We start from the raw sequence: 27,777 nt of genomic DNA, 5'->3' as shown, positions 1-27,777 counted from the left end.
GACAATCCATTTAAATATCTGAATATAGAGGCATTCAAATGAAAATATTATAACAACAAATAGAAAAAGATGTAACTAAAAATATCTTTTTTTTCTGCTTTATTTTCCGCTTTATTTTGTAAAAATGCACAAAAGCAAAATAAAATGTTAGTAAATGTCAGATAAAGATATTTTTAAATAAACCATAATCAACCAATTTAAAAAAAAATCGTAACTCGATTTTGTAATTTACAATGTACATATAGTCCTTTTTTACAGACAACTCCTCACGACCTCACAATCGATGCTGAGAAGACTGATGATGGTTCCGTGAATATAAAAGTTAGCGCTAAAACTCCATTTAAGGTAACTTGGATTATTCCATTGTACAGGGTTACCTTCAAAGGATGAGACTTTAAAGTCGAGCTGTAACTCTTTTAATCTAACGACTACATTGAGGGTTCTACCTTGAATACAATCTTTTGATGGCGTATTCAGTAATTAGGCAAAGAAAAATATAAGTTTACGTTTGCAGAGATTAATAAATATAAGGAAACATACATATAAATTCTGTAAATTAAGGGGGGGGGGGTTTGTCAGTGACCAATGGGGCATTAAAAAGTAAGTTTACAATAATCAAATAAAATATTCTTATAGGAATTGAGCCTTTGCCACAAACTCTGATTTTCTTATCCATATATCTTTGCAACCCACGGTCGTAGACCTTAGATATTTTAAACTATGAATTCTGTCAGATTAAGTGATCTAAGTTTAAAATACCAAAGGTACGTAACGTACATCAGTTGGATTTTAGTCCTTAATCCACTCTTTTTCTCTCTCTTTGGATATCCGTATATTTCTCTCTCTTTGGATATCCGTATATTGTTTTCTCCAATGAGAGTGCAGGAATATAGTTTGTAAATTGAATTGACCAATGACAGCCTTGAAAATAAATTCTATTCAATGAGAGACCTCCACAATTTCATACAAATCAAGAATTTGTTGTCGGCCATTTTGTAAATTAGTCGGCGAAGAAAAATATGTAAAATTACGTTTGAGATTTAAAAAAAAAGTAATTTTAACTAATTTATTAATAAATAGATTTGTGAGCAATTAAGTGAATGCCCTTCCAGTCAAGAAAACGAAAAAATCTGGCGTTGGCATTTAATGTTTTAAATTCCCTAGAATCAAATTTTTTCTAAATATTTAATTTCGAGACTAACATAATCTCAAGATTATGTTAGTCTCGAGATTAGCAAAAAGAGAGGATTATGCATTAATCCTAATAATCACCATTCTAAAGTTCCCAGCTCTGGTTTCTTAAAGAAAATAAAAACAAACCTGATAAGGATAAGTTTGTTTTTGTTCCTACCAAAAGACTTTTAAAAAACAAAGTTTATAATGGATCCCGATGTTAAACAACGGTTTCTAATAATTTACAGAAGGTATTTTTAGTCTAACTTACAGTAATCTAATATGCAGTACGCTTTCATTGTATTTCCTAGTCTCTACATTAGTAAAGGATTTGCGTACACTAGTGTTCTATTCATCATAACACCTCGTTGGTTTAGGGTATCCTGATTACCAGTACAGCTGCGGGTCAGTTCAAGGTTCCTGACGGTCAACCTCTCAAAATTATGTCATGTACAGGTACAAATCATCTATTTAGAGAGTGGCATGCCCCATTCACAACAGTACCTTTTCAATCTTTGTCTGAGTAACAATGGGGAGATATCCGCGTTTTTCTATCTCAAAAATTTTCTCATTCTGTAAATCGCGTTCTTTGTTCTCTACTGCATAAGATCTGTGAGTCACTTTTATAGAGAAACCACAATTCGAAATGAACAATTTTTAGACAGACAAATGAGGATATTTTATTAATTTTTCTTTAAACAAAGATCTTAAGGGTGATAAGTCACGTCACTCTTCTGAGACAAATCTTACAAAGGGTCGTCTTATATCCGCGATCATATTTTTTTAAACACGATTTTTTTAATCGTTTGAAGGACATTCTTTTTGCAATGTTTACACCTCCTAAATAAAAAAAATTAGCAGGGATTTAAAGATTTGTATATTAAAATAAAGATGTATTCCACTTTCAAAAAAAGGGGGGGGGTGTTGTGATGGAAACCCTTCTTTTACATGCATATCTCTAAAGACAATAAAGAAATTTAAGACAAAAAATATTGAATTTTTTTTTCTTCAGGAATAACACACACTGATAACGAACCCAAATCAGAGATTAGTGCAACATTTGTTAAGGTATGGATAGTTTTCTTAGAAGTATAAATTAAACATTGGGATGAATTTAAAAATTGTATTCCTCGCCTAACTTTGTCTTTATTTATTTGTTTATCATAATAGGGAATTATTTATTCATATTAAAAAATTATTTTATATTTTTTAAATTAGATATTTAACTATTCAATTTTTATTAAAATTATTCTGCTATTTAGTTATTTATTTAGATATTTTTTTATTTATTTTTGAAATTTTTTGTTTATTTGTTTATCTATTTATTTATTTAGTTATTTTTTATTTATTCATTTATTTATTTATTATCTAGACTGACCCTTCTGCAGAGGCTGAATTTAACATGATTGTTATGCGAGATTTCGAAACATATTGGAACGATATCAAGTTCAGCTGATTCAAGATCAGTTAATTCAAAAACAGCTGATTCAAGTTCTACTGCTTGAAAACAGCTAATCGGAGGATTTAAAAATATCAAGCTCAAGAGTAAAACGAATTACATATTTCATTATGTTTTTTTTCTTTTAAAAATAAAAGCCTTTTTATATACAACTGCTATGTCCGAATATAAAATGGCAATAATAAACAACAAAGAATTGTAATTCTTAGGATTACTGTAGGCAGAGCTAAGATCAATATTAAGTTTATTGCTTTCTCAATCTCTAATTAATATCCAGAAAATTATCTGAAATGCAACCAATCAGAGTGTCGATTGCAGAAAGCAAACAGCCAATCAGAAGCCGAGAATTTTTTCCTAATCCAGCGCGCAGGGATATCCAAAAGAGAAAATTAAGCAGAAAATGAAAAGTGTCCACAGTGGATTTCGAGATTTAGCAATCGGGATTGAGGGTATACAAAACAAGATTTTTCCGCTCAGCGAGGGAGGGGTTGCTGCTCTCAGGATTTTGGAGTGGTCCCAGGGTTTGGAGTAAAATGTGAAAATTTATTAAACATTTTTTTTAACGTCCTTTTAAAAGGATGCTTTAAAGCCAAAAGGCAAGAAAAGCTATATTAACCAATATGTTATTTACTTTAATGTAATCATATAATTTTATAAAGATTGGATGTATGGATAAAGGAAAAGTCTATAATATTGTTAGTTGTAAATTCGCAATTTTAGAATTCGTTTTATTGTTTCAGGAAGTAACATTATTATCACCATCAAAAGAATGGACAATTGACCAATGGGCAACTGTTAACTGATTTTTTTTCTAAAGAAAAATTTGTGTAGATTTCATTAAACTTTAGGATGTCTATCAAAACATCTTTAAATTGGTCAACCTGATTTTCGCCGATTTTATTTGGGAGCATAGTTTACGAGTTACAAAAAAGAAAAACATTCTAAAAGATATACCAAAAAATCAATATATGAGAATTTAACGGAAAAATATTTATTTCCGATAATATAAAATCACGATAATTATGAAAAGTTTTATATTACAGAATTTTAAAAACAATTTTAAACTGAAAAGTAAAAAAGTAGGTTTATAATGGAAGGTTCCAGAAATTTTCCGCCCTCGCCGCGTGTAAATGATTTAACCTTGTACTTTATTTTATTTTATATTATGTATAATATGATCTCTTTCATAATTCTTATCAAATTTAATAGGGGAGAGAGTCGGCTATCTTTGAACAGTCCAACGGAAAAACTGTTCTACACAGAAAACAACAAATTCAAAATAATGATTTGTTTTTTCGATAAATTTAATTCTCCCATTCTAGGTTTGAAAGGGGCTGTTATAAACCGTTTCTATTGTGCTTTAGGCGGAATAATTTACTCAGATTTCTCTTTTAAAATAAGAAATTCTCTTTGACATCTTGTTTTAAAATGGTTCCGATCCCGTGTCGGACAGTTAGTTTAGCACCAGAGAGAGATAACACAAGAGAGCATGGACTAAACAGTTCAACAGTAACAAAATAAAGCCATCATTATGAAGTGTTTAATCCTTATAAGTCTTATTGGAATATCTTACGGTAAATGTTAAAAATAAAAATAAATCGATATCAATGAAAGAAAAAACTGTTCCATGATAGGGACTGTATGCGTAATTTCAAGTGACCCACCATGAAAAGATGGCAATGCTCGATTCGCCAACGTTGAACCTTTAAAAGCTCCAACTGATCAAGTTTGAATTAGATATCAATAATTATAATTAAAAAATTTATCATTTTCATTTATGGTTTCTCTACAATTATGACTTGAGCATTTTTACTGCAGGAGAACAACGTGGAGTTACACGCTTTTTAAGATTGGAAAACGACAATATCTTCCACATTATAGATCAGATAAAGGTTTGAAATCGAGCATTGTTTTCATTGTCTCTTAAAATGTTATTTTAAAAATACATTCATACGCGTTTCAGAAAACCTCTAAAAAGCAAAATTTTTAAGAATAGTAGATTTTGTAGAAAAATAATTAATTTACATAATAAAACAAGACATTAGTATATATATATGTTGCGTATAGCCGGCCCAACGGCTGGACCGATTGGGCTGAAATTTTTTGTGGACACTCATGTTGTAAGCTTAAAAAATCGAAAATATTTTTTTCCACGGGCAACGCCGGGCTCTTCGGCTAGTAAATAAAAAAAATAATGAGGGAATGAGAACACATTTTTACTTATTTTTCTGTAAAATTAATTTTATAAAATTATGATGTTTTAACCAGGATTACCTGGTGGGGCTCCTTACTGCGCTGATAAACCTGGTCATTTTGGTACATCACCACAGGTTAGATAATAGGTAGATAGATAGATAGATAGATAGATAGTTAGATAGATAGATAGTTAGATAGATAGATAGTTAGATAGATATATAGATAGATAAGTAGATAGATAGATAGATAGTTTGATAGATAGATAGTTAGATAGATAGATAGTTAGATAGATATATAGATAGATAGATAGATAGATAGGTAGATAAATAGAGAAAAAGAAAATTTAGCAGAAATTATTAAAAAAAAATTCCAAAGATCAAATAATGGTTTTTCCATAATTGGTAAAATAAAAATCTTGACATAAAACAAAACTGATAGGAATGGAGTCTTTGCCACAAACTCAAATTTTCTAATCCCAATATCTTTCCAACCTAATAATGTAAACCTTTGATATTATTTCAAACTAAGAATATTTGATATAACAGAACACAACGTTTGAAAAATCAGATTTTGTGGCAAAGACTCAATTCCTAAAAAAAAGAGATTTCACTTAAAGACTTGAATAAATAATTGGTAAATTTTAATTTTTAAATAAAAGAAAATAAAGATTTGAAAATGAGGCATCATGTCAAAGGTTCTAATAGTTAATGGTCTATTATTCCTAAGTTTCCAACCAAAACTCAACCATGGTTTATTGTAGACTGGACCCAGTGGAGTAACTGCAACGACTGATATAGCTGAAGATGGGTCAGTTCTCATAACAGTTTCTGCTGATCCACCCTTCAAGGTAGCCCTTTCTATGATGGGCATTGAGCAGTCTATTGGATCCGTTATACTAATGTTTAAGCTGTTTGATGGCTCCTCAGTAATAAGATCGACTGTGTTCATGGTATACTGATTATATGTTCATGGTATAATGATTACTGTGTTCATGGTGTACTGATTACTGTGTTCATGGTATACTGATTACTGTGTTCATGGTATACTGATTACTGTGTTCATGGTATACATGGTATACTGATTACTGTGTTCAGGGAATATGGATTACTGTGTTCAAGGTATACTAATTACTGTGTTCATGGTATACTGATTACTGTGTTCATGGTATACTGATTACTGTGTTCAGAGAATACTGATTACTGTGTTCAGAGAATACTGATTACTGTGTTCAGGGGATACTGATTACTGTGTTCAGGGTATACTGATTACTGTGTTCATGGAAAACTTATTACTGTGTTCAGGGAATACTTATTACTGTGTTCAGGGAATACTAATTACTGTGTTCAGGGAATACTTATTACTGTGTTCAAGGTATACTAATTACTGTGTTCAGGGAATACTTATTACTGTGTTCAAGGTATACTAATTACTGTGTTCAGGGAACATTTATTACTGTGTTCAAGGTATACTAATTACTGTGTTCAGGGAATACTAATTACTGTGTTCATGGTATACTAATTACTGTGTTCAGGGAATACTGTGTTCAGGGAATACTGTGTTCAGGGAATACTTATCACTGTGTTCATGGTATACTGATTACTGTGTTCAGGGAATACTAATTACTGTGTTCAGGGTATACTAATTACTGTGTTCAGGGAATACTGATCACTGGAACTGCAGCTTCTGGTCAATTTATTGTACCCGCCGGTCAACCCCTTCACACTATGACTCTATGCAAAGGTAGTTTAAGTTTTAAATATCACTATCACTATCAGGTTACAAAGATATAAAGATACTCAAATTTGACAAAAACTCAGTTCCTTCACAAAACAAAACAATCTCCTTTTAAATCTTTACTTTATAAATTTAAACGTTTGTCAATGTACTTTGTGATAGGTCAGTATTGGAAACATACACCCCTCCACAATATATCAGGGGGGGGGGTTTAATCCAGCAATAGGTTTATGGTCAAAGATTGATTTATAATTGTTATATTTTTAGCAAAAAGAAAGAATTCGAAATATGATAAAGGTGAAACCTTAATGCGACTAATAACTAGTAGGGCGTCCTTTAAAGTAAGTGTAAATCAAATCTTTAAGATATCAAAAATAATTTAGGAATCACTCACGAGAGCAGTGAGCTCAAGTCTGAAGTTAGTGCTATCTTTGTCAAGGTATGATTATAGTTTTGGTGTTAAATAACATTAAAATTATCCTTTTGTATTAAAAAAGATTCTTTAAGCACTGTTAAAATAGTACGGCTCACGTCAAAAGGTAGAATTACAAAAGGTAGAACAATCAAAAGGTAGAACGATCAAAAGGTAGAATAAACAAAAGGTTAATAGTACGGCTCACGTACAAAAGGTAGAATTACAAAAGGTAGAACAATCAAAAGGTAGAACAATCAAAAGGTAGAACGATCAAAAGGTAGAATGACAAAAGGTAGAATTACAAAAGGTAGAACAATCAAAAGGTAGAACGATCAAAAGGTAGAATAAACAAAAGGTAGAACGTTCGAATTTTTTTATTTTTGAGAAGGAAGAAAATTTTCTAATTTTTACAAGAAAATTTTCTAATTTTTACAAGAAAATCCGCGAATTTTAAAAAAAAAATTCACAAAACTGCATTTCTCGGTTGAATTCAGCATGGAGAGGTTGGTCAACTATGGAGTAAATGAAAAGAAGAAAAGAACATTGATTGACGACCAGAGATATGAACTCTTCTTGATTCAGCCAGTGGTGCAAACAGCACTGAGAACGCGGGCAAACAAAAACAGAGAGATAAACGTACTAGGATTAAAAACATGACCTTATGAAACAGCTTGCCAAAATTATTGCATGGCATGGATTAAAATCATGTACATTTGTAAATTAAAAATTAGTCCTAATAAATAAGAAACATTATTTTTTGAATTTTTTTGACATTTAAAAAAAATTTTAATTTTGAAAAATTCTATCTTTTGAACGTTCTACCTTTTGTAATTCTACCTTTTGAACATTTTACCTTTTGTTTGTTCTACCTTTTGATCGTTCTACCTTTTGTCGTTCTACCTTATGATCGTTCTACCTTTTGTCATTCTATCTTTTGTAATTCTACCTTTTGTACTGGAGCCAATAGTACTGATTTAATTAAATATTTCTGTTAAAGGGATTTTAAGCGTAATTATAAGTGACCCTCCATACATAAATGGGAATGGCCGATTCATAACGGTACCCCAAGGGGTATTCCACCCTCCAAATCCTATGTTTGGTGTCCAAATATGACAAATGATGCATAATTGGAAAGCTATTATGCTTTACTTTTTTGAAAAATCCAGTTATAAAGTAAAAATGTTTGCAAAAAAATGTCCAAAAATTATAAGATTTACATATTTGAAAAGCCATTGACCATACCATTTCAAATATGCAAAATTTTGAATAACCGGATGTGTAATTAAGAAAACCTTAAACTTGTGCAATCTGTTTCCTTCTGTCATAGGATTTCCAAAAAGCTAAAAATTATCCAACCCTGATAACTGAAATTGGGTCAAAACAAAGGTTTAGTTTGGTACAGGAAAAAGTAGTCATTTAGGCGGTGTGCCTGAGGACTCAGGCAGTTAGTATAAAAGCCCGGTTTTAGACCTAAAGGAAGGGCTTTGGGTATTTAGGAAAAGTCATAAAATTTCAAAAGCATCAGACCAATACTTTTTGAGTTATGTAAATAAAACCATAGGGGGGGGGGTCAAATTGACCCTCCCCCCCCGCATTAATAGGGTTAATAGAAAAATCACTAAAAAGCTTTCAGGGTAACGTTGTGAATCAAGCTTATCATCTTTGCATTGTGTAAGTTTACACAGGTTATGTGTTAAAAGCTGCAGTTCTAACATCCACATTCTAATATTTCGGTGAATCGCCCTTTGTTTTATTTATTTCTATTATGTCTTCAATTAATTGGGTGAAACGCCGTTCTAGTTTTCCTTCAATATTTTTCATATTTTTCTTTTATGGTGAAACGCTGTATATAAAGTAAAAATTACTCTCACAAAATTGGTCAAAGGAAAGTTCTAAGAATTTTGAAAAGGAAAATTCTAGCTACGGGAAATAAGAAATTTAAAAGTTTTAAATATTTAGGCTTCAAATACTTTAATCCATTAATTGAATTTCAACATTTGAACTGCAAGATCTTAAATTCGAGACCTCAAGTACTCGAAACACTATAATTAGTAAATAGCCTCTTTCTCGTCCTTAAACATGATCTATCTTATGTTTCCGCAAAAGTCAAAACCCAGCTTAGGTCAACTACATGGATCTCACACAACTAGTCTTCACATAATTAATCTATCTTGTTTTAAACACCTATCATCAACAATTCAAAACGAGATAATATTGGTTACTTACTGGTGAATCGTCTCACCTTCTTTCTATTTTTCCATTTTTCTATATTTTTTGGTATTTTTTTCTGATCCCCTTCATAGTTTCTGCTTTTTCCTACATGTTGTAAATCGACCTTTATATTAAAGTCTAATGCTTTAGCTTCAGAAAAAATACAAAAAGGTCTTTTATTGTAAGCATTTATCGTTCTATAGTGGTCTATTATTAATCCTCATGTTTAAAACACCTCTCGTTAACATTTCAAAACGAGATACCATTGGTTACTTACTTCATGGTGTATCGCCTTATTCTTTTATTCTTGTACGTTATTCGCTTCTTGTTATTTTATATTTTTTCTGATCACCTTCTAAGATTCTGCCTTTTGCTACTTGTTGCAAATCGACCTTTATTTGAAGAGTGAAAATGTATTTTTTTTTGTCCCTACGATCTCTTATTAACTTTAGCCAGCTTACTTTACTGAATTTACTTTACTTTAAAATTAAAACATTAAAAATGTGTCATTTACCAAATATTTACGATTTCTATATAAATAAATGATGCTCTATGTAAAATATTAAAATCAAAGTGTACGTGTTTTTGATATATATGTAAAGTTTACTTTGTTATTTTTGTACTTTTTGATCAATAAAAAGATTTGAATAATAAAAATCTTTGCATGGACCGGGTCACTTGAAATTACGCTTACAGTGCCTTAAAGAGTTCTATTTAAGTAAAACATTTTTTAATTTGAAATTATTTACATGTTCACTTTAGGATGACCCAACAGAAAATGCTGAATTCAACTTGATAATTGTACGGGATTTCACAACCTACTGGACTGATATTCAATTCAGCTAAATTCACACTAATCTTCAACAAAATTAACTGATCCTTTCAACCAAAAACAGCTGATTCCTATAGCCATAAAAATTTCTTCTACTAAATGCAGTTGATCCCGTCGTCAAAGAAACAGCTGATTCCTTCATCCAAAAACAGCTGATACATTTAGCCAAAAACAGCTGATTCCTTTAGCCAAGAACAGCTGATTTCTTCAACTAAACACAACTGATTTCTTCGAGAAAAAAATAGCTGATTCCTTCAACCAACAAAAGATGATCCACTCAACCAACAACAGCTGATCCCTTCGACCAACAACACCTGATCCCTTCGACCAACAACACCTGATCCCTTCACCAAGCAACAACTTACAACTTTCACCCGCAACAGCTGAATGCTTAAACTAACAATAGCTGACCCTCCCATTCAACAACAGCTGATAAGTGTTCCCTTCAACCAATCTATTTGCTCAACAACAACTGGAATGTAAAAAAAAAATGATTTCTACAAATAAAATCTGGTTTTCCCATTTATTTGATTGTATTTTTTTATTCATTCATTAAAAATCAATTTATTCTTATTGTTGATTTTTTTTCTTCTTTTTGACTTTTAGAAATTCATTATAACTCTTCATATTCCCTAGAACTGTGGCCGAATTTAAAGAATTTGAGCGGCGGTTTAAATTTAAGCCGCGGTTTAAATATGGTTGGTTCCACTTAAAATTGTATCAAATGTTTCAAGAATTAAGCCGGCGCTGAATTTAAACTGGGTTTTTGCGGATTTAAACCGCGGCTCAAATTCTTTAATATCCATCTCTGGGCACGTTTAAACTTAAGCTAAACTGTTTGTTAAAATATGAATACAAGTACGTTCATCATCATACGTTGAGTTACCACTTTGGTCCTTTATCTGACAAGCTGTGACTTTCGATCCCAGTTTGACCCAAAGACTTTGCTAATTTCTTTAGTGGTGGATATATTTTGAAACAAAATTCCCATAAATTAATTGAAGAGTAAGATTAATGTATTAAATTATGTGATATCATTTCTTTGTCTAAGATTAAACAGAAGACGACATTTACAAAAAAATTATTTACCGTTTATAATTTAAACTACACCATTTATATATGTATTTATATATTTGTGTGTGAATAAATCTTTATAATAATAATATTTGAAATTTCTGGTGGTCCCCTCTCTTCTTCATCGCCTAAAATTCCATTCCATAGAACCTCAGGAAAAATATTTGACTCAAAAGAGATGCGTAACCTTATCACAACTCCAGCTATAATTTACCAGACGATCCTTATATCCAACAAATGAGTAAATAAATTTTAAAATACAAATAAATATCGCTACTTTTAGTTATTCTTTAGCACAAAACATTCACAATTGTGTTAAATAACTAAGGGTTTAATATCGATCTTTAGACTGGCAAAAAACCAAAATAACCAATGACGTCAAAATACAGCTGTACAGGTGTACACAATAGTCGGATAAATTTCCGACGCCTCGTCTATATAATTAGGAAAGTCTTTGGTTTGACCTATCTTCCTTATATCTATAGATACTTTGCTTGTCTGTCTGTCTGTCTATCTGTTTGTTTGTTGTATCCAATAAACGCCAAAACGGCTATATATTTGTCGTTGGAAAATGCAAACCTTGAATACATGCTTTGAACGCATGTTTGAACCGAATCCACCTTTGCCCCAGTTGTAACATAATATTTTGTTTACGGTAGAAAATATGTGCATTTAACTTTTGCGTCAATGCTTGTCTATCTATTAAATTTCTGAAAAAAATAGTTTATTTACACATTTAAAATTGTTTATTTTGTCTTGATACAAAGTCTAGAAATAAAGTAAATGTTCGTTTATTGATTAAAAGTCAAGTTATGATAAAAATGCTCGTATTTCATATGTCTGAATCTATGTATATCCTGGAGGGGGGTGGGGAGGGGGTGAGGCGTCCCACGGCCCCTCTAGAAAAAGTTTTTAGAATAAAGGGATAGGGTTGCTTTGCATGTTCATTGCCCAATTTTTCAAGGCCAGCTCATTAAAAAAAATTAGACCGTTTACTTTAATAGTTTTGGTTTTATGAAAGTTAAAAATAAAAAAGTTTCGGAAAAATGTAAAAAATATTTTTTTGTGTTTTACAAATATTAAGAATCGATGCGACAATGTTTCTAATTCATTTTTCAAGAGCTTTTTAAAAATTTTAGTGTCCAACATGAGAGTGCTGTAGGATTCTAGGTGATAGTGTCCAACATGAGAGTGCTGTAGGATTCTAGGTAATAGTGTCCAACATGAGAATGCTATAGGATTCTAGGTGATAGTATCCAACATGAAAGTGCTATAGGATTCTAGGTGATAGTGTCCAACATGAAAGTGCTATAGGATTCTAGGTGATAGTGTCCAACATGAAAGTGCTATAGGATTTTATAAAAATATTTTATTATATAAGAGTTTAATTTAAAACTTAATTGAAGTTTGAATGGTCTCAATTCATTATCTTGAATTTATGTTTATTGTAAGACTAAAGAAAGATAACACAATGATTAAGAACAACTAAGATAATTAAGCGTGCATTACAATGAAGTGGGTTATACTGTTCGGTCTTATTAGCCTCTCATACGGTAAATATTCAATATTCATACTTGGAATTTTTTTCAAAAATATTGCTTGTCATTAATTTTGTTGATTAAAAAGATTAAAGATGTACAGTGGGCCCATACAGCTGCGGAATAGGATGACGACTTCTAGGCTTATTTTAAATACTTTATTGAACCTGAGACGCAGTGCACATACGAAGCAATTGTTATTTCGACTGAAAGTATAGGATTTTTCTTCAATAAATGAACGAACCCTTTCTGATAAATCGAGGGTTACTTAAAGTTTTGTTGACACTCTCTTCAAACAAAGTGTTTTCAGGGTTACCAACAGGGGCACCAGAATGTGTGGACAACCCTGCACATTATGGTACTTCAGCGCAGGTACGCCAAACTTTCAGGAAATATGACTTTAAATAATTATAGCCGTGGCTTAAAGTTAAGCCGCGGCTCAAATATGGTTGGTTCCACTTAAAATCGTATTAAATTTTTCAAGATTTAAGCCGGCGCTCAAAATTGAAACCGGTTTTTGGGGGATTTGAGACGCGGCTCAAATTCATTTAATTCGGACTCAGGAAACATGAATTTTAACTTTCATGGAATAAGTATATTTAATTTCGCAGATGATAAGGCTTAACTTTAGAATAAATCTTAACCTTAAACCAGTTGACAAAATATAATTTTCGCTTCAGAAGTTATGTAGAGTATTTTTGAAATCTCAAAAATCTCAAATGCATGCTTTTTGTAACTTAAAAAAAAATCTGGTAGCAAAATTACTCAAGACAATATGATATATGGCTAGATGCATGTTCGAGAAACAACCAATAACGCCTTTTCTGTTAAAAATCAATTTCATGGTGTTCAAATTTGTAAATGTGCAGAATCAAAAAATGGTTAAATTTTCGTATAGTATTTGAGAAAAGGTATTTCTAGACTGGACCTAGCGGGATAGAAGTGAACACAGAAATGGCTGATGATGGATCAGTTTTCATCCAAGTTTTAGCTGATTCACCATTCAAGGTTATCATTGAAAAATAATATTTGTAATGATTTTTAAAAATTATACATATTTATTGAAAAAATTAATTTAAACACACAATTTGGTTTAACTGAAAATAGTGTGATTTTTGCTTATATTTTATGCAAACAAACTAAACTGCCACAGTAACTTTAAAATTATTCTCTTACTATCAAAAATTACTCGAGGTTTTTTTCTTATTATTTAACAGTAACAACGCTAACATTATCACTAAGCTCGGAATCCTTATCATGGTAAATTAGAGACCCTGCACTTAAAAGTGAGTGAGTTTTAACATTGAAAAAAATATTCACCCGTTTAATGAAGTTTTTTTTCGTATTTTCTGATTTATGTATGTTTTTCTAATCTAAAGGTATAATATCAATCTTTTATGCCCTTTTCTATGGATTTTGAATTAGCGATTAAAATATGACTAAAAACATTTCGAAATACAGGAAGTACTTAGTTATAGTAAACCGTAATTTTTCAATAAAAGAATTTATTTTTTTGTTTATATTGATTACAGAGAAGTTAACAAAGAGATAAGTTGAAAATAATTCAAATAAAGGGTCCCCGATTTACTTGAACCGCTAGAGGGGGGGGAATGTTTTCATCTCTAGTAAAAAATCCTTCGAAAATGGCGTAGAAGACTGAATTTACTTTTTTATTTAAAATGTATAGGCAAAAAAAAAACAAGAAAATATACACTAGCAAATACAAAAAACTTCATATGATGAAAATGGGTTCCAAAATTAAGACTTCCTGACTATCTTGATATCCGGGACCCTTATTTCATCGTGGAGCAGAGACCGACTCAGCGCGTTCTAAAGGCTCTGAAGAGATTTAAAATACAAAAGTTTTGACCTCAGGGTGTTCTGATCACAACTACTGGCGCTGGTCAGTTCTTAGTACCTGACGGTCAACCACTCCAGCTGATGACCACATGTACAGGTACCAGTCGTAGACCCATACAAATCTTTTAAAGGGTGTCCAAACAAACACGGATTTTGAGTGAAACTTTTTAAATGTAAATAGTTTTTGATTTAGTACGTATGCCAGCTAAGAAAGCCGTAATCTGTAGAAAATTGTGTACCATGGAGTTTAAAAGTAATCTGTAGTAGGCAGAACCCCAAGGAAGTTACGTGCTTTAGTTGCGTTGAATTGCAAGACAGAAAAAGAGCCCGTTCTTGCTGCGGCGCGAACGGTCCCTAGCATGTCCTAGCCGCGGTACTCTGCCCCCTTGCATGTCCTTGCCGCAGCGCTCGGTTCATAAGTGTCTTAACCTAGCATAATCCTAAAATGTATACTAATCTTGGATAACTGTACGGAATCAATGCAAGAAATAGTGGGAGAGTGGACACCATGCACCGTTGTATCATACACGTTACCAACAATAGATAAAAGTTAAAAAATAACCCAAAACTCATTAAATATGACAATATATATAGACTGAATTTTGATTTGGAAAAGAAAAAAAAGGTTGAATGGAATTAAATATATGTAATAAAAAAGTCTGCATAATTTCGGTACAGTCGTCTTGGAGTCTCATTCTTTATAAGAATTCCTGTAGTTGTTTATCCGCTTGTCTGCCAGTGAAAAATCTATGTAAGAATCTAAAATAAATATTCCTGAAGAAATTTTGGATAAATTTGATTACTTGTTTCAGGAATTACACATGTAAGTAATGCAACAAAATCTGAAGTGAACGCCATTTTCATCAAGGTATTAACGATTTTAATCATATAGATTAGAAACTTAAAGGGGTTGTTTGCTTAATTTTAAGGGACCCTTCTGGCAAAAATAGCAATGTCTGATTCACAAGGTGCCCTTACAAAAAGTGATTTGTGAATTTCCACTGCAGAAACATGTAGAAATGATCAGAATCAAACACTTTTGAACCTACAGGAGCGACAATCGTCTACATTTTTGATTGGATAAAGTTGTCAAGGGTACTGTTATAAATCAGGTATTTTCCTCTTTGCAAATTAGTTACCACCATATAATATATAGGATGACCCCGCTGGTAGCATGGAATTCAATATGATCATTGTTCGCGACTTTGCCACGTACTGGACTGGAATCAAGTTTTAAAAAACAGCTGTTTTGAAATCTTACAATCGACAGCTGAAGAATCCGGAAACTATTCACATTTTAAAATAATAATAAAAAAGTGTAGTTAATCTTATTCCCATTATATCAAACTATAAATATTGCTTTTTTTGTTTCATTAAAAAAATTTAAAATAATTTTGTTTAAACATGTATTTTTTTGACAAAGTGTGATTTAAAATAACTTAAGGTTTTGTAGAATAATTTTTATTTTAATCTAAATGAAATTGTTGATATTTCCATTAATTTTAAAATTCAAAAATTCAAAATAGGCAGACCACACTTTGGAAATATCACGACTATTTCATAATAATAATTCAAGAGTCAAATATATTTTTTAACTGGGTTTACGTGTGGCGCAATATATAGGGTTCCCACAAAGAATGGGACTGTAAAGACGACCTGAAACTTTTAGAATACAACGATCCCAAATTCCAAAGTTAAATTTTAATAAACTCGTATAATGGCTTTTCAAATAATTTGGCAAAAAGAGAAACAAGTTTACAGTTGCAGGGAATCATAAATTTGAGGAAATATACTGCAGAAATTCCTTACAGTCGTCTCTGAAGTCTCATCATTTGTGGATAACCTTGTATCTCAAAATTACCAGAAAAAGCTTAATCGGACACACTGTATGCTCACAATTATTTGTGGGACAGGTGCTAAAAGGTATTGAGTGTAATGTCCCTTTTTAGAGAATATTTCTCATGTATTGAGAAACGATAATATAATCTTAAAACTTTCTAGTCTCATCTATTTTTTTCTTAAGTATAAAATGTGTAATCAAAAGTTTACATTACATTTCCAGAAATCTGGAAACTTGGAAATATACATAAAAAATTTTGTTTTCGAGGTACAGGGCTGCCCACAAAGGATGAGCTTTTGATGACTGTCTTGACAGATTTAAATTCATTTAAATAATTCATTTAAATACGACTTTGTATGCATGACCTTGCAACTTTATAAATTAGTTAATACTGGGATGTTATTATTTTTAGATTTACATTAAATAATATATCTTACAAAAATAAAAACTGATAATAATATCTTCATTGTTGGATCCAGGACAGTCAGAGACCCCCTTTCACTGGAGACCCCCATATTTTTATCGGAGACCCCCGGAGTTTTACCGGAGACCCCCGGATTTGCAACGGAGACTCCGAAAGTACTCCAATGATGATGATTTCTTCTCAGACTCTAATAATATAGCACCGAAATAAGTAATCTTCAAAAAAACACTTTAAAGCTCAAAAGTCTTCTTTGAATGTAACCCTGTATATAATATAATTTTCTAAAAATATGCAAAAAGAGACAAATCTTTTTGTTTTAAAATTCTTTTTAATCTCAACTTTTTAAACTTAATATTCTTTATTACTTCAGAACTTTTTCCTTAAGATCACCTAAAGTTTTCATACTTTTGGACAAACAAATTTGGCCGTGGTAAAAAACAAAAAAAGCCTTGAGACTTAATATATGTTAAATCTAATTTTAAAACTTTCACAAAACGCACCAAGTCGGGTCTAACTTTGAACGGTAGAGATTAGAATTAAATTTCGTTTCAAAACACAAGGTTACCCGCAAAGTATGAGATTGTGAAGACGACAGAATACTCTTAAAATATGACGACCCCAAGGTTTACTTGTGTTTTTTTGGCCACGAATAAAGACTTTTAATAGCTTAATAAATAATTAAGCAAAGACAGAAAACACATTTACAGTTCAAGGAAATATAAATATAAGGTAAGTCCGTACAGTCGTCTCTGAATTTTTTATAATTTATCTTTTATTCAACTTATGTTTTTTTCTCCCCCCTGTAGATGATAAATATTAGAATTAAAAAGCAGGATGTATGAAATGAATAAGATGAATGAATGAATGAAAGCATGTATAGGATGTAACTTTAACGACACTGCCTGAAAAGTATAGAATAGAATAGGATGAAGAATATTAATGATTACAGGAATAATGCAGTTCATTTAAGTTAGACAGTGGCTAGACTGAACTGCAGATAATGTAAGTATCACGTACAATATTGCACTGCAATACACAATTAATGCACTTTACTACACTATTGTTTAACTATAAAACTATAACAAAACTATTTCAAGATTACAAAAATGATCAGAAATAAAACATACAAATACACGTTGTGTAAGAAAAACAAGAGTTGGATCTGCTTTCAGAAAGTTAAATCTGCTAAAGAGTTAAAACTCCTGCACAAAGAATTAAAACTGACTTTAAAGAGTTCAAGCGTCCAATTTGTTGTTAAGAGTTATTAAGAACTAAAATCTACTTTTAAAGAGTTAGGGTTAAATTATCAAATACTTAAATCTGATATTAAAGAGTCAAATTTGATATTAAATACTTAAGTCTGCTATTAAAGAGTTAAATCTTCCAATTAAGAGTTAAATCTTCTATTCAAGAGTTAAATCTTCTATTAAAGAGTTAAATCTTCCATTAAAGAGATAAATCTTCTATTAAAGAGTTAAATCTTCTATTCAAGAGTTAAATCTTCTATTAAAGAGTTAAATCTTCCATTAAAGAGATAAATCTTCTATTAAAGAGATAAATCTTCTATTAAAGAGTTAAATCTTCTACTAAAGAGTTAAATCTTCTATTAAAGAGTTAAATATTCTTTTAAAGAGTTAAATCTTCTATTAAAGAGTTAAATCTTCTATTAAAGAGTTAAATCTTCTATTAAAGAGTTAAATCTTCTATTAAAGAGTTAAATCTTCTATTAAAAAGTTAAATCTTCTATTAAAGAGTTAAATCTTCTATTAAAGAGTTAAATCTTCTATTAAAAAGTTAATAAATCTTCTACTAAAGAATTTGCAAGCATATTAGATAAGTAGGTTTCGATGACAAGCATTTGATAATTTAGTTTTATCAATAAAAAGTGACAGATGAAAAAAAAGTTTACAGCACATAAATGGCGATCAACATGTTCTATGTCAAAAAAGACGAGAGAGCAATATTAACTTTTCCTCCAGAACTCTGATGGAAAGCAAAGTGAACAAAAAGCAAGGGTAACCTCCTTATCAAAACCTTTTAAAAATAGCGGAAGTGAACTTTTTATTAAAACAAACATTTGAAAGTTTAGAAGAGTTATCAGGGTGGTGAGAGAAGTCAGGAGGGAGGGGGGAGATAAGGTTAAAGCATAGACTAAGGAAACGGCCACGTTACTCCAAAGGTTTCAAGCTTTCACGTTCAAATCGATGAGAACTTTGCAAATTACTCATTGAAAACTAAAGATTTATAGGTTTACAATATACTTGTCAAGGGCTACAAAAAGGAAAAGTGACGTAGAGAGTTAAAATCAAAAGCCAAGGTTTACGATACTTTAAACCCGACCCATTCATGAAACTTTTCAGAGCAGCCTGAATCTATGTGCAGGGTCAGATCTTTAGATTTTAAAGGGTAGGGTTGTAACTTATGAGTGAAAGGGCTGGGAGGGATGGTTACGTTAATCATATAAGGGATAGAATGGGAATGGATTTAAAGGTGATAGATGTTTATAAGATCCTTAAATTTTAAAGAGAAGAAGGACTAATTAGAAATCTAAAGGGAGGGAGGGTATATTATTAATTAAAGGTATGGGATGGTAAAGGATTTAGTAAAAGGGATAATAAGATATTAGAATTTTAAAGGGAAGGGGTTAATAAAGAATATAAAGGGAGGTGGGACTAGTATGTATTAAAGGAATAGAAAGGGGAGGGATGGATGGTCAGATCATGGAAAGGGGGTCGAAAACGAATCTAAATNAGGGATTAATAAAGAATCTAAAGGGATCGAAGGTATATTCATGTTGAAAGGGAAGGGGTTAATAAAGAATCTAAAGGGATCGAGGGTATATTCTTGTTTAAAGGGAAGGGATTAATAAAGAATCTAAAGGAATTGAGGGTATATTCATGTTTAAAGGGAAGGGGTTGGGAAAGAATCTAATGGAATTGAGGGTATATTCTTGTTAAAGGGAAGGGGTTCGGAAAGTATTTAAAGTGAAGGGGTGGAATATAAATACGAATTCATCATGGATTTTTCGATCAGACAAGGATTTCAAGTGTACCGTTGTTAATCGAAGTTACTCTTTAAATAAAGGGTTGAAATTACGGCTACAGTCCCTTTAAATATTGTGTCCCTTGAAATTACGGCTACAGTCCCTTTAAATTTTAAGCGACCAATTTAGAATTGTTGGTTTTTCAATATTAAGGATGATTGAATTTTCAAATTAAGTTTTTTTGTTTTCTCAATTTGAGATTATTATCTAGAAAGCTTAAACATTATAGTATCCAAACACAAATCGTTAAATAATTGCGGACAATTTGGTGAAAACTGGAAAATTAAACGCTTCAAAGAATTTTTTCAAATTATCATAAAAGATTTGAGAATTCTACCAATATTGAGTAGAAAACTCGCCGTAAAATCTACAGGGTGTATAAAAAAAATGTAAAATTTCGTTTTCAATCTTTAGAACATAAAATTTATTAAACATCTTTCTTAAAAACACTTATAAAAACCTCTATATATTTGGAGTTTTCCTAAAAACAATCAAAACGACTAAATATTCTATAATCTATAATAAGTTTCTAGGTTCCATTTTTATCAGAGACACTCTGTGCTATAAATTCCATCTAACAATATTCAGTTCATCAACTTTTTATAAACTTTTTATTTTGGAAATCAATTAAACAGCGAACATATATAAAACTAACCACAGTAGCGGTGGAAATGAGTAGGGGTAAAGATAGGGGGGGAGTAAAAGGGGGAGTAGAGGTGAAAAGGGAAAGGGTGGTAAAATTAGCGGGTATTCAGTTAGCTGATATCAAATATTTTTTTTGGGGATGTTTTTATGGCCATGACATAAACAAGGACATTTTTTTTAGATAATACATTTTGAAGAACGATGAACAGCAATTTTTCAATGAACTAACCACAATGAACAGTTTTATTACAGTGATAGACACTGTAGAATAGGAAGACGACAATAAAGCAATAGTGATGTGCAATTGATGTTGTTACAAAGAAAATAGCTCAAATAGTAAGTTGTTAAAGGGACAGACCGGCTATTTAAGGTAATTGAACTGAGTATGCAGTGTTGTGGACAAATTCTTTAGGAGACATAAAAAAACGTTTCCACGATGTATAGTTACTGAGTTTGAGCGCAAAGCAGACGCTCAAAATCACGAATTTGGGTGGGTACGTTTTCAGAATTGTTTTTTTTTTAATTATTAAATAACGACGATGAAAAATAAAGTAAAAAATCTAATTAGATGTTTAGGAACATATTTCTCAAAAGAAAATTGTCAATAAATCGAAGTTTGAATTAATTATTTCCTTTTTCAACATTATATTGAACTTCTAATTTTATATGAATTTGTTCGCAGATTTCTTTAAATTCTTCAAATGTCGTCTTTTTAAAAAAATCCAGAAAATCTGCAGAAAATCTTTGTAATTAAAGAGAGATAATAGAAACTAATAATTGAATAAGATTACTTATTTTCGATGAAAAGAGTTAATTTTTATTTTCTCAATCTGTTCCTAAACAACTAATTAGTTTACTGTAGAATTTTGTTTACAGCTTTTGTCGTCATTTAAAAAAAAAACAATTCTGAAAACGTATCCACCCAAAAGGTCGACTTTGCGCTCAAACTCAGGATTTACAGATCTTTAAAATGTTGTATATGTATCAAATGAATCATGAAGAATTTGTCCACACCACTGCATACTCAGTTTAATTACCTTACATAGCCGTTTGTCCCTTTAAATCACTTATTAAGTGAAATGGGTATTTTAATCTGTACAATTGTTGTGCCTCATGTTAATTGGACTATTTAAAGTCACAACCTGAGTCTAAAAGTCGTCTTCCTATACCAGAGTTTTCTGCAGTTATGACTGTACGTTCATGATGACATGAATAGTGTGATAAACTCCAATAAAAAGATAATGGAAATGGATTTTTCGGATTAGGGTTTAATTTGTGTTAATTAAAAAATGCATATGTTCGGAGAAGGGGGGGGGAGTTTGATGGGGTTATGCAGCAAAGAGAAGCAGAGGCTTCTTTTTATTTCATGTTTTAACAATTTATTATGGAAATTAGAACCAGTGATGCAGCTGCATGTTGAGGGATGCATCTGTTTGGGTTTTCAATGCAGCGTTAGATAAGAAATTTCAAATTGAATATTGTATAAATGTATAAAATTACATGTTAAATTACAGTAATGATGTCGGAAATATATGATATTTATCATGTAGATATTAGGTTACACTTAAAAACTTAAAGAAAAGCCACAGACCATTGATAATTAGATTACAAAATGCCATAAGCAATTTTAATTTTTTGTTAATTAAAAAAGATAATTTTTTTTACTTAATTTTTTTTAAATAACAATCAAGAGTCATAAATAAGTTTAAATGAATGAGCTATTTTTGAAATTTTGTCAAAGAATATTTTGTTCACCCTGTAAAAGATAAAGTCGAAAACAGAAAACCTTGAAAGATTGTCGTCTTTTTCATCATGTTTTTTATATGAAATGTTGAGAAGAATTTTGTGATTTTTATTTTAAATATATCACGACTTTGATAGAAATCAGTTTAAATAATTAAAAATGTTACAATCCATTAACGTTAAACATTCCATAGTTTTCTGGCCACCACTGTAAATATAGAACCTTGAGCTTGAGTGGGGTGGGGGTTGTGTATTCATGTATTCTGTATTCAAGTATACTTTGTGTATTCATGTATTTTGTATTCAAGTATGCTTCGTGTATTCCTGTATTCTGTATTCTAGTATACTTTGTGTATTCATTTATCTTGTGTTCAAGTATACTTCGTGTATTCGCGTATTCATGTGTTCTGAATTCAAGTACAGTATTGTTCTCTTCTAAAAACTTGGGTCTTCGCTCAGCTACTGTGGTCTCAAATAAAAGAATGGGATTTCCAATGTAATAGGCATGAAAGGGAAGTGAGGGCTGAAAGAAGGGGTCTCCGATTAAAAAAATTTTTGAAAGTATTCTGATGATATTTTCCTCCCCCCGCAGACTCTTTATACTCACACATAAAGACTTAAAGTTCAAACATTAATAACATACCATATACACCTCCCTTGAAAGTAATGATATCACAGTGATACCCAGTCTGTAAAAGGCATTCAGGCCTTTTGTGCTTAGTATTTCCATACCAGGCACATACTCATACTATCATACTGCATGTACATGCCAGATAACAATCTAATTTTACATACAGTGATATTCAGTAAACATGAGACACTTAACAACTTTACTGCAAGGAAAAATAATCATCCAGGAAACGCGGTATCACGACTCAATATAAGCGACAGTCAGCTTCAGACATATTATGTCGGCACTATCGACTTTTTGTTCCAACATATGCACATGATGAGGGGCACATGATGAGGGGCACATGATGAGAGGCACATGATGAGGGGCACATGATGAGAGGCACATGACGAGAGCCACATAATGAGAGGCACATGTAACCCATCGTGTGTACGACGGTAACTTTCGATCAGTCAGGGATGTCAAATTTTTGAATTATTTTTCAAAATACGATTTTTTCGCAATTTGTAACCTTTTGCCATTTTTGCCTGAGTTCTTAAAAACTTGATCAAGCTTTTATAACGTGTAATATTATTTTGGAATTCATATCACACGCTCGTAACTATTATAAAAAAGATTTTTCAAAATTTTGTTTTCAGTTGATCAAATAGAAAAAAAATCTGAATTAAAATAGTTTTCTGATAAAACCTTATTACTGTGTTAAGTCGTTGTATCACAATTATAAAGCTTCGAATTCTATCAAATTTTCGAATCCAAAATCTTTCAAAGAAAGAAGGGAGTTAAAATTTTTTTTAACCAGTTTGGGCCTGTGAGTTCTTTAAAATTGTTAAAGGACAAAAGTTGTGAAAGGAAACTATTAATTAGTTACTATCTTTGGAACCCAGCTTTGCCAGAAACTAAGTTTTTCCTATTAAAGTCGACCGCCTCATATTAGAACTTTAAACAAAGATATCTACTATATATATATATATATATATATACCAATTCATTTGTATCATATATAATGCACAGCCTATGCATCAGTGTATATGTGGTATGCTTAGTATCTAATATCCTGCCTCCAAATAAGAGGATTAACTGGGAGTACAAAAGCGGCTAAATATACAGGGTGTTCCACAAAAAATTTATTTCTTATAACGAAATAAACTGCAAAAAGTCTTTAATATATAATACAGTGCATGGAAGAAGGCATTTAAAGCTATTCACCAACCGTCTTGCTTTGTGGGACACCCTGTACATTATGTCATTTAATCCAGATCATACCTCAGCAGACCTTTCAGGCATTTTCAGGGTCATGCAATAATTTATTTTATTTTTCATCAAAATCACTAATTTTTCCACTAGCACTGTAAAAATAGTTTAAAACAAAACGTTTTTATAATTTTCATTGTATAGTTTTGTTTTTCATTATGTCACTTTGTTTCTTTTTTTCAAAGTCTTATTTCAAAACAGATCTTGTATAATCTAAGAAATATAAAGTGAACCTTTGAATTCATAGTTTAAAATATCTTGTGGGGTGGGGTGGAGAGTGTGTGACACCAGTTATCGTTAGACCACTGAAGTTAAGCACACTTGTCCACAGCCAGTNCATCTAGATAGTGTTTACAGTTGATTCTTATAATCCTCATCTAGATAGTGTTTACAGTTGATTCTTATAATCCTCATCTAGATAGTGTTTACAGTTGATTCTTATAATCCTCATCTAGATACTGTTCACAGTTGATTCTTATAATACTCATCTAGATACAGTTTACAGTTTATTCTTATAATCCTGATCTAGAAGTGATATATTCTACGATGCGAATGGCTAGATTTTCTCTCACTAGCTTAGCATCAAAAATATAGGAGCTACGAGATCACAAAGTACTACAAGTAATGTCGCAGAAATTTGACCTTCTCTTTATTTCTAGTTCAGTTTGATCTCTGCAGTACAATTTTTTGTGTTCAAAAATATTTCAGGTTTCCTGTTTTAGATTTTTCCTAGAGTAAACTAACGTCTTTTTCGTCTCCAGTATTTTATTATTCCAAACGTCATTGTTCCTGATTTATTTATTGCTTTGTGTATTCTTACGCAAGTTTCTAAAATTGTTCTCAGGTTTTTCTTCTCTTATTCCTTCCTTCAGGCCAACAAATATATATCCATTTAATTTTATATTTCTCACAGTTTTCTCAGTCGGTTTTTTTTCTTTCTTTTTCTTCGCGTTCTTATGATTCTTCGACATGGTTCTTCTGTTTTTAAATCCTCTTAATTTAGCCTATACCCTCATTCATTTTACCTTCACAATTTTTCCTGGTTCTCCTGATTAGCGTGGTTCTCGAGTTTTCCCTTTTTCTCCAGGTTCTTTGGTTCTAATGATTCTACTGGTTCTCCTGCTTCTCTTAGTACTCCTGGTCTTACTGCTTCTCCTGGTTCTTCTGGTTCTCCTGGTTTTCTGGTTCTCCTAGCTCTTATGGTTCTCCTGGTTCTCCTGGTTTTCCTTGTTTCCTGTTTATCATGGTTCTCGTGGTTCCCGTGGTTCTCGTGGTTCTCGTGGTTCTCCTGGTTCTCGTGGATCTCGTGGTTCTAGTGGTTCTCATGGTTCTCCTGGTTCTCCTAGTTCCCCAGGTTCTCCTGGTTCTCCTGGTTCTCCTAGTTCTCCTGGTTCTCCTGGTTCTCCTGGTTTTCTTGTTCTTCTTATTCTAGAGGTTCTTATGGTTCTCCTGGTTCTCGTGGTTTTCCTGGTTTTCCTGGTAATCTTGGTTGTTACAGTCCTCCTGGTCTTTTTGTTTCTCCAGGTTCTCCTGGTTCTCCTGTTTCTCCTAGTTCTCCTGGTTGTCCTGGTTCTCCTGGTTCTCCTGGTTCTCCTAGTTCTCCTGGTTTTCCTGGTTCTCCTGGTTCTCTTAGTATTCCTGGTCTTCCTGGTTCCTTTGCCTCCTCTGGTTCTGCCGATTTCTTGCAGTTCACATGTTTCCTCTGGCTCCTCTGCTTCTACTGATTTCTTTTTTGCAAATGACTAATTTCCCCAAAATCACATTTTCCCAGGACCATGTTTAAAGAACAGCGAGACTTAGTTGAACTGCGAAGGACTTAGTTGAACCTCTTAGACTTAGTTGAACCACGCAGACTTAGTTGAACCACGCAGACTTTTCAAAAGAAATCTTTTCATGCAATTTTTTTCCAAACCAAATAAAACCTTATGGCCCAACCTGTCGTCGTTGCCTTAGTCTGGTCCACTTTAGTATTTATTCACTTTGAGTTGAACCTCGTAAAATGAGTTGAACCTCATAGACTTAGTTGAGCATCGTAGAATTAGTTGAACCTCTTGTGCGCCGGTTAAAGCTCAAGAGAACTGGTTCAAATTAGTCTATGATGCGCGGTTCAACTATAGTCTCGTTATTCATTAAATCTGTTTCCCACAGATTTACTTTTCCAATTGAATCTTTTCAAAATGATTAGAGGTTGGACATTTTGTGCGGAGTATCGTTAATCTTGAACACTAGATCCTAGTGGGCACTTTTAAATTTGAGGATAATTCATCAATTAAAATGTTTCTCTGCAAGGAATAACAATGCAGGGAATATTCTACAGGAATTAAATTAATCCCTGGATCTGCGTAAGTTGGTAGACTATAAAGAATAAAATTAGTAATTTTTTAGGAACATTTAAGGAAATTGCAATCTTTGAAAATTTGGTTTTTGAATTTAAAAAAAGTAGATTTTCGAAATTTCAGAAAATACAATAAAATCAGAAAACCTAAAGAAAAAATCTTGTATTTTTAAATTTCTTTTGTTTTTCAAAAACAAGATGAAATGCAACCGTTTTGAATTCTTCATAGGTTAATTAAATTTTGATATTGATAATTGTCATTCCAGTTTTTTCTCTGATTCAAATACATCTGACGTACATATACAGAGCGTCCCATATCATATTGGATTATATAGAAGCTTTAACGCCAGAATGCGCACATAATTACTCGATAAACCTAGTATTTTCTTCATGCAAATTTATTGATTAGCCTTATACAACTTTTTAAAATAATTTATTCTTTTTAATGTTTCTGACTACTCCCGAAAATCGCAATTTTAAGCTAGAAACGATTTAATATGACAAAATTTGTTTATATCATGTTAATAAATAAATATAAAATATAAACGTTATAAATTTTCATCTCCAAAGCTTAAAATATTTGTTCATCAATAATTTATTAATTCGAGCAATGCACATTAATCCCTTTAAATCTCCGATGACCTAGGCTTGGAACGCGACCTGTGTGCAAAATTGCATGGAACTCATGCCTAAACAGGGGGGGGGGGGTTATGCAGATTAAACATTTATCATATTTTTCAGAATATAAGTATTAATCTAATGTCAAGATGAAATTTCTTAAAATTATTAATTTTAAAATCTACAAAACTGTGTGAAAATGGTCCCCCTGAAACCAGGCAGTATAGTGCCTACTAGCAGTACAGGCCTGTCTGCAGACCAGGCGATATATATCTATGTCTATATTCAGTGGTTTAAGGTGTGGCAGTAGGCGTTACTGTTTGGTAAAACCCTATGTTGAAGTGAATTGGAGAAATATTTTATATATATGTTTCTTAAATGAATCCAGAACTGAACCAGGACTTGCTAATAGCTCAAATGATCTATTATTGGGCGAAATTTCTGAGATTCGACCAATAAGAGCTCATTTCAAACCAGAAATGGTTTATCAGCAATTTAAGTGTCTAAGAAGCGGAGAGGAAAAGTAGGGAAAAGGGAAGTAGATAATAAAGAAGAAAAGGAGGAGAAGGAAGGAGAAAACAAATAGAATATTAGATAATGTCAGAATGGAGAGAAAAAATGAGAAATTCAGAGGAAAATAAATAAAATAGGAAAGAAAAATAAGCTGCCAGAAAGAATGAAGAAGGAGAAACCCCGCATTAGATAAGATAAGATAAGATAAGATAAGATAAAGTTTATTGCTAAAATGCATGTAT

At 31.7% G+C, this 27,777-nt stretch overlaps 3 protein-coding genes across 3 annotated transcripts; all 3 read left to right on the top strand.

Moving 5' to 3' along the window:
- Positions 1-245: 245 nt before the first annotated feature.
- LOC111713184 (uncharacterized) lies at positions 246-2,834 on the top strand (the record flags this gene model as incomplete). The annotated part of the gene is made up of 4 exons (XM_023488006.1): positions 246-345; positions 1,551-1,629; positions 2,186-2,241; positions 2,546-2,834. Coding segments are annotated over 4 exons (319 nt in total), but the record flags the coding sequence as incomplete, so codon positions are not given.
- A 1,268-nt stretch (positions 2,835-4,102) lies between these two features.
- Positions 4,103-10,546, top strand: LOC111713186 (uncharacterized). The gene is made up of 6 exons (XM_023488008.1): positions 4,103-4,206; positions 4,901-4,962; positions 5,589-5,675; positions 6,484-6,568; positions 6,946-7,001; positions 9,951-10,546. Exons 1-6 carry the CDS (start codon positions 4,164-4,166, stop codon positions 10,032-10,034), a joined length of 417 nt encoding a protein of 138 aa, XP_023343776.1. The 5' UTR covers positions 4,103-4,163; the 3' UTR covers positions 10,035-10,546.
- A 2,009-nt stretch (positions 10,547-12,555) lies between these two features.
- Positions 12,556-16,214, top strand: LOC111713187 (uncharacterized). The gene is made up of 6 exons (XM_023488009.1): positions 12,556-12,647; positions 12,943-13,004; positions 13,554-13,640; positions 14,508-14,589; positions 15,305-15,360; positions 15,649-16,214. Exons 1-6 carry the CDS (start codon positions 12,605-12,607, stop codon positions 15,727-15,729), a joined length of 411 nt encoding a protein of 136 aa, XP_023343777.1. The 5' UTR covers positions 12,556-12,604; the 3' UTR covers positions 15,730-16,214.
- Positions 16,215-27,777: the final 11,563 nt, after the last annotated feature.

The sequence above is a fragment of the Eurytemora carolleeae genome, unplaced genomic scaffold, assembly GCF_000591075.1.
Source record: "Eurytemora carolleeae unplaced genomic scaffold, Eaff_2.0 scaffold1381, whole genome shotgun sequence".
NCBI lineage: Eukaryota > Metazoa > Arthropoda > Copepoda > Calanoida > Temoridae > Eurytemora > Eurytemora carolleeae.
The sequence above is the reverse complement of the archived record's forward strand: the minus strand, read 5'-3'. Positions and strand labels throughout refer to the sequence as shown.

Coding starts and splice junctions, on each gene's coding strand:
- LOC111713186 (XM_023488008.1), top strand. CDS start 4,164: ATGAAGTGTTTAATCCTTATAAGTCTTATTGGAATATCTTACG. Junction 4,207..4,900: donor TCTTATTGGAATATCTTACG/GTAAATGTTAAA, acceptor TGTTTTAACCAG/GATTACCTGGTGGGGCTCCT. Junction 7,002..9,950: donor TTAGTGCTATCTTTGTCAAG/GTATGATTATAG, acceptor TGTTCACTTTAG/GATGACCCAACAGAAAATGC.
- LOC111713187 (XM_023488009.1), top strand. CDS start 12,605: ATGAAGTGGGTTATACTGTTCGGTCTTATTAGCCTCTCATACG. Junction 12,648..12,942: donor TCTTATTAGCCTCTCATACG/GTAAATATTCAA, acceptor AAGTGTTTTCAG/GGTTACCAACAGGGGCACCA. Junction 13,641..14,507: donor TAGCTGATTCACCATTCAAG/GTTATCATTGAA, acceptor TTTTGACCTCAG/GGTGTTCTGATCACAACTAC.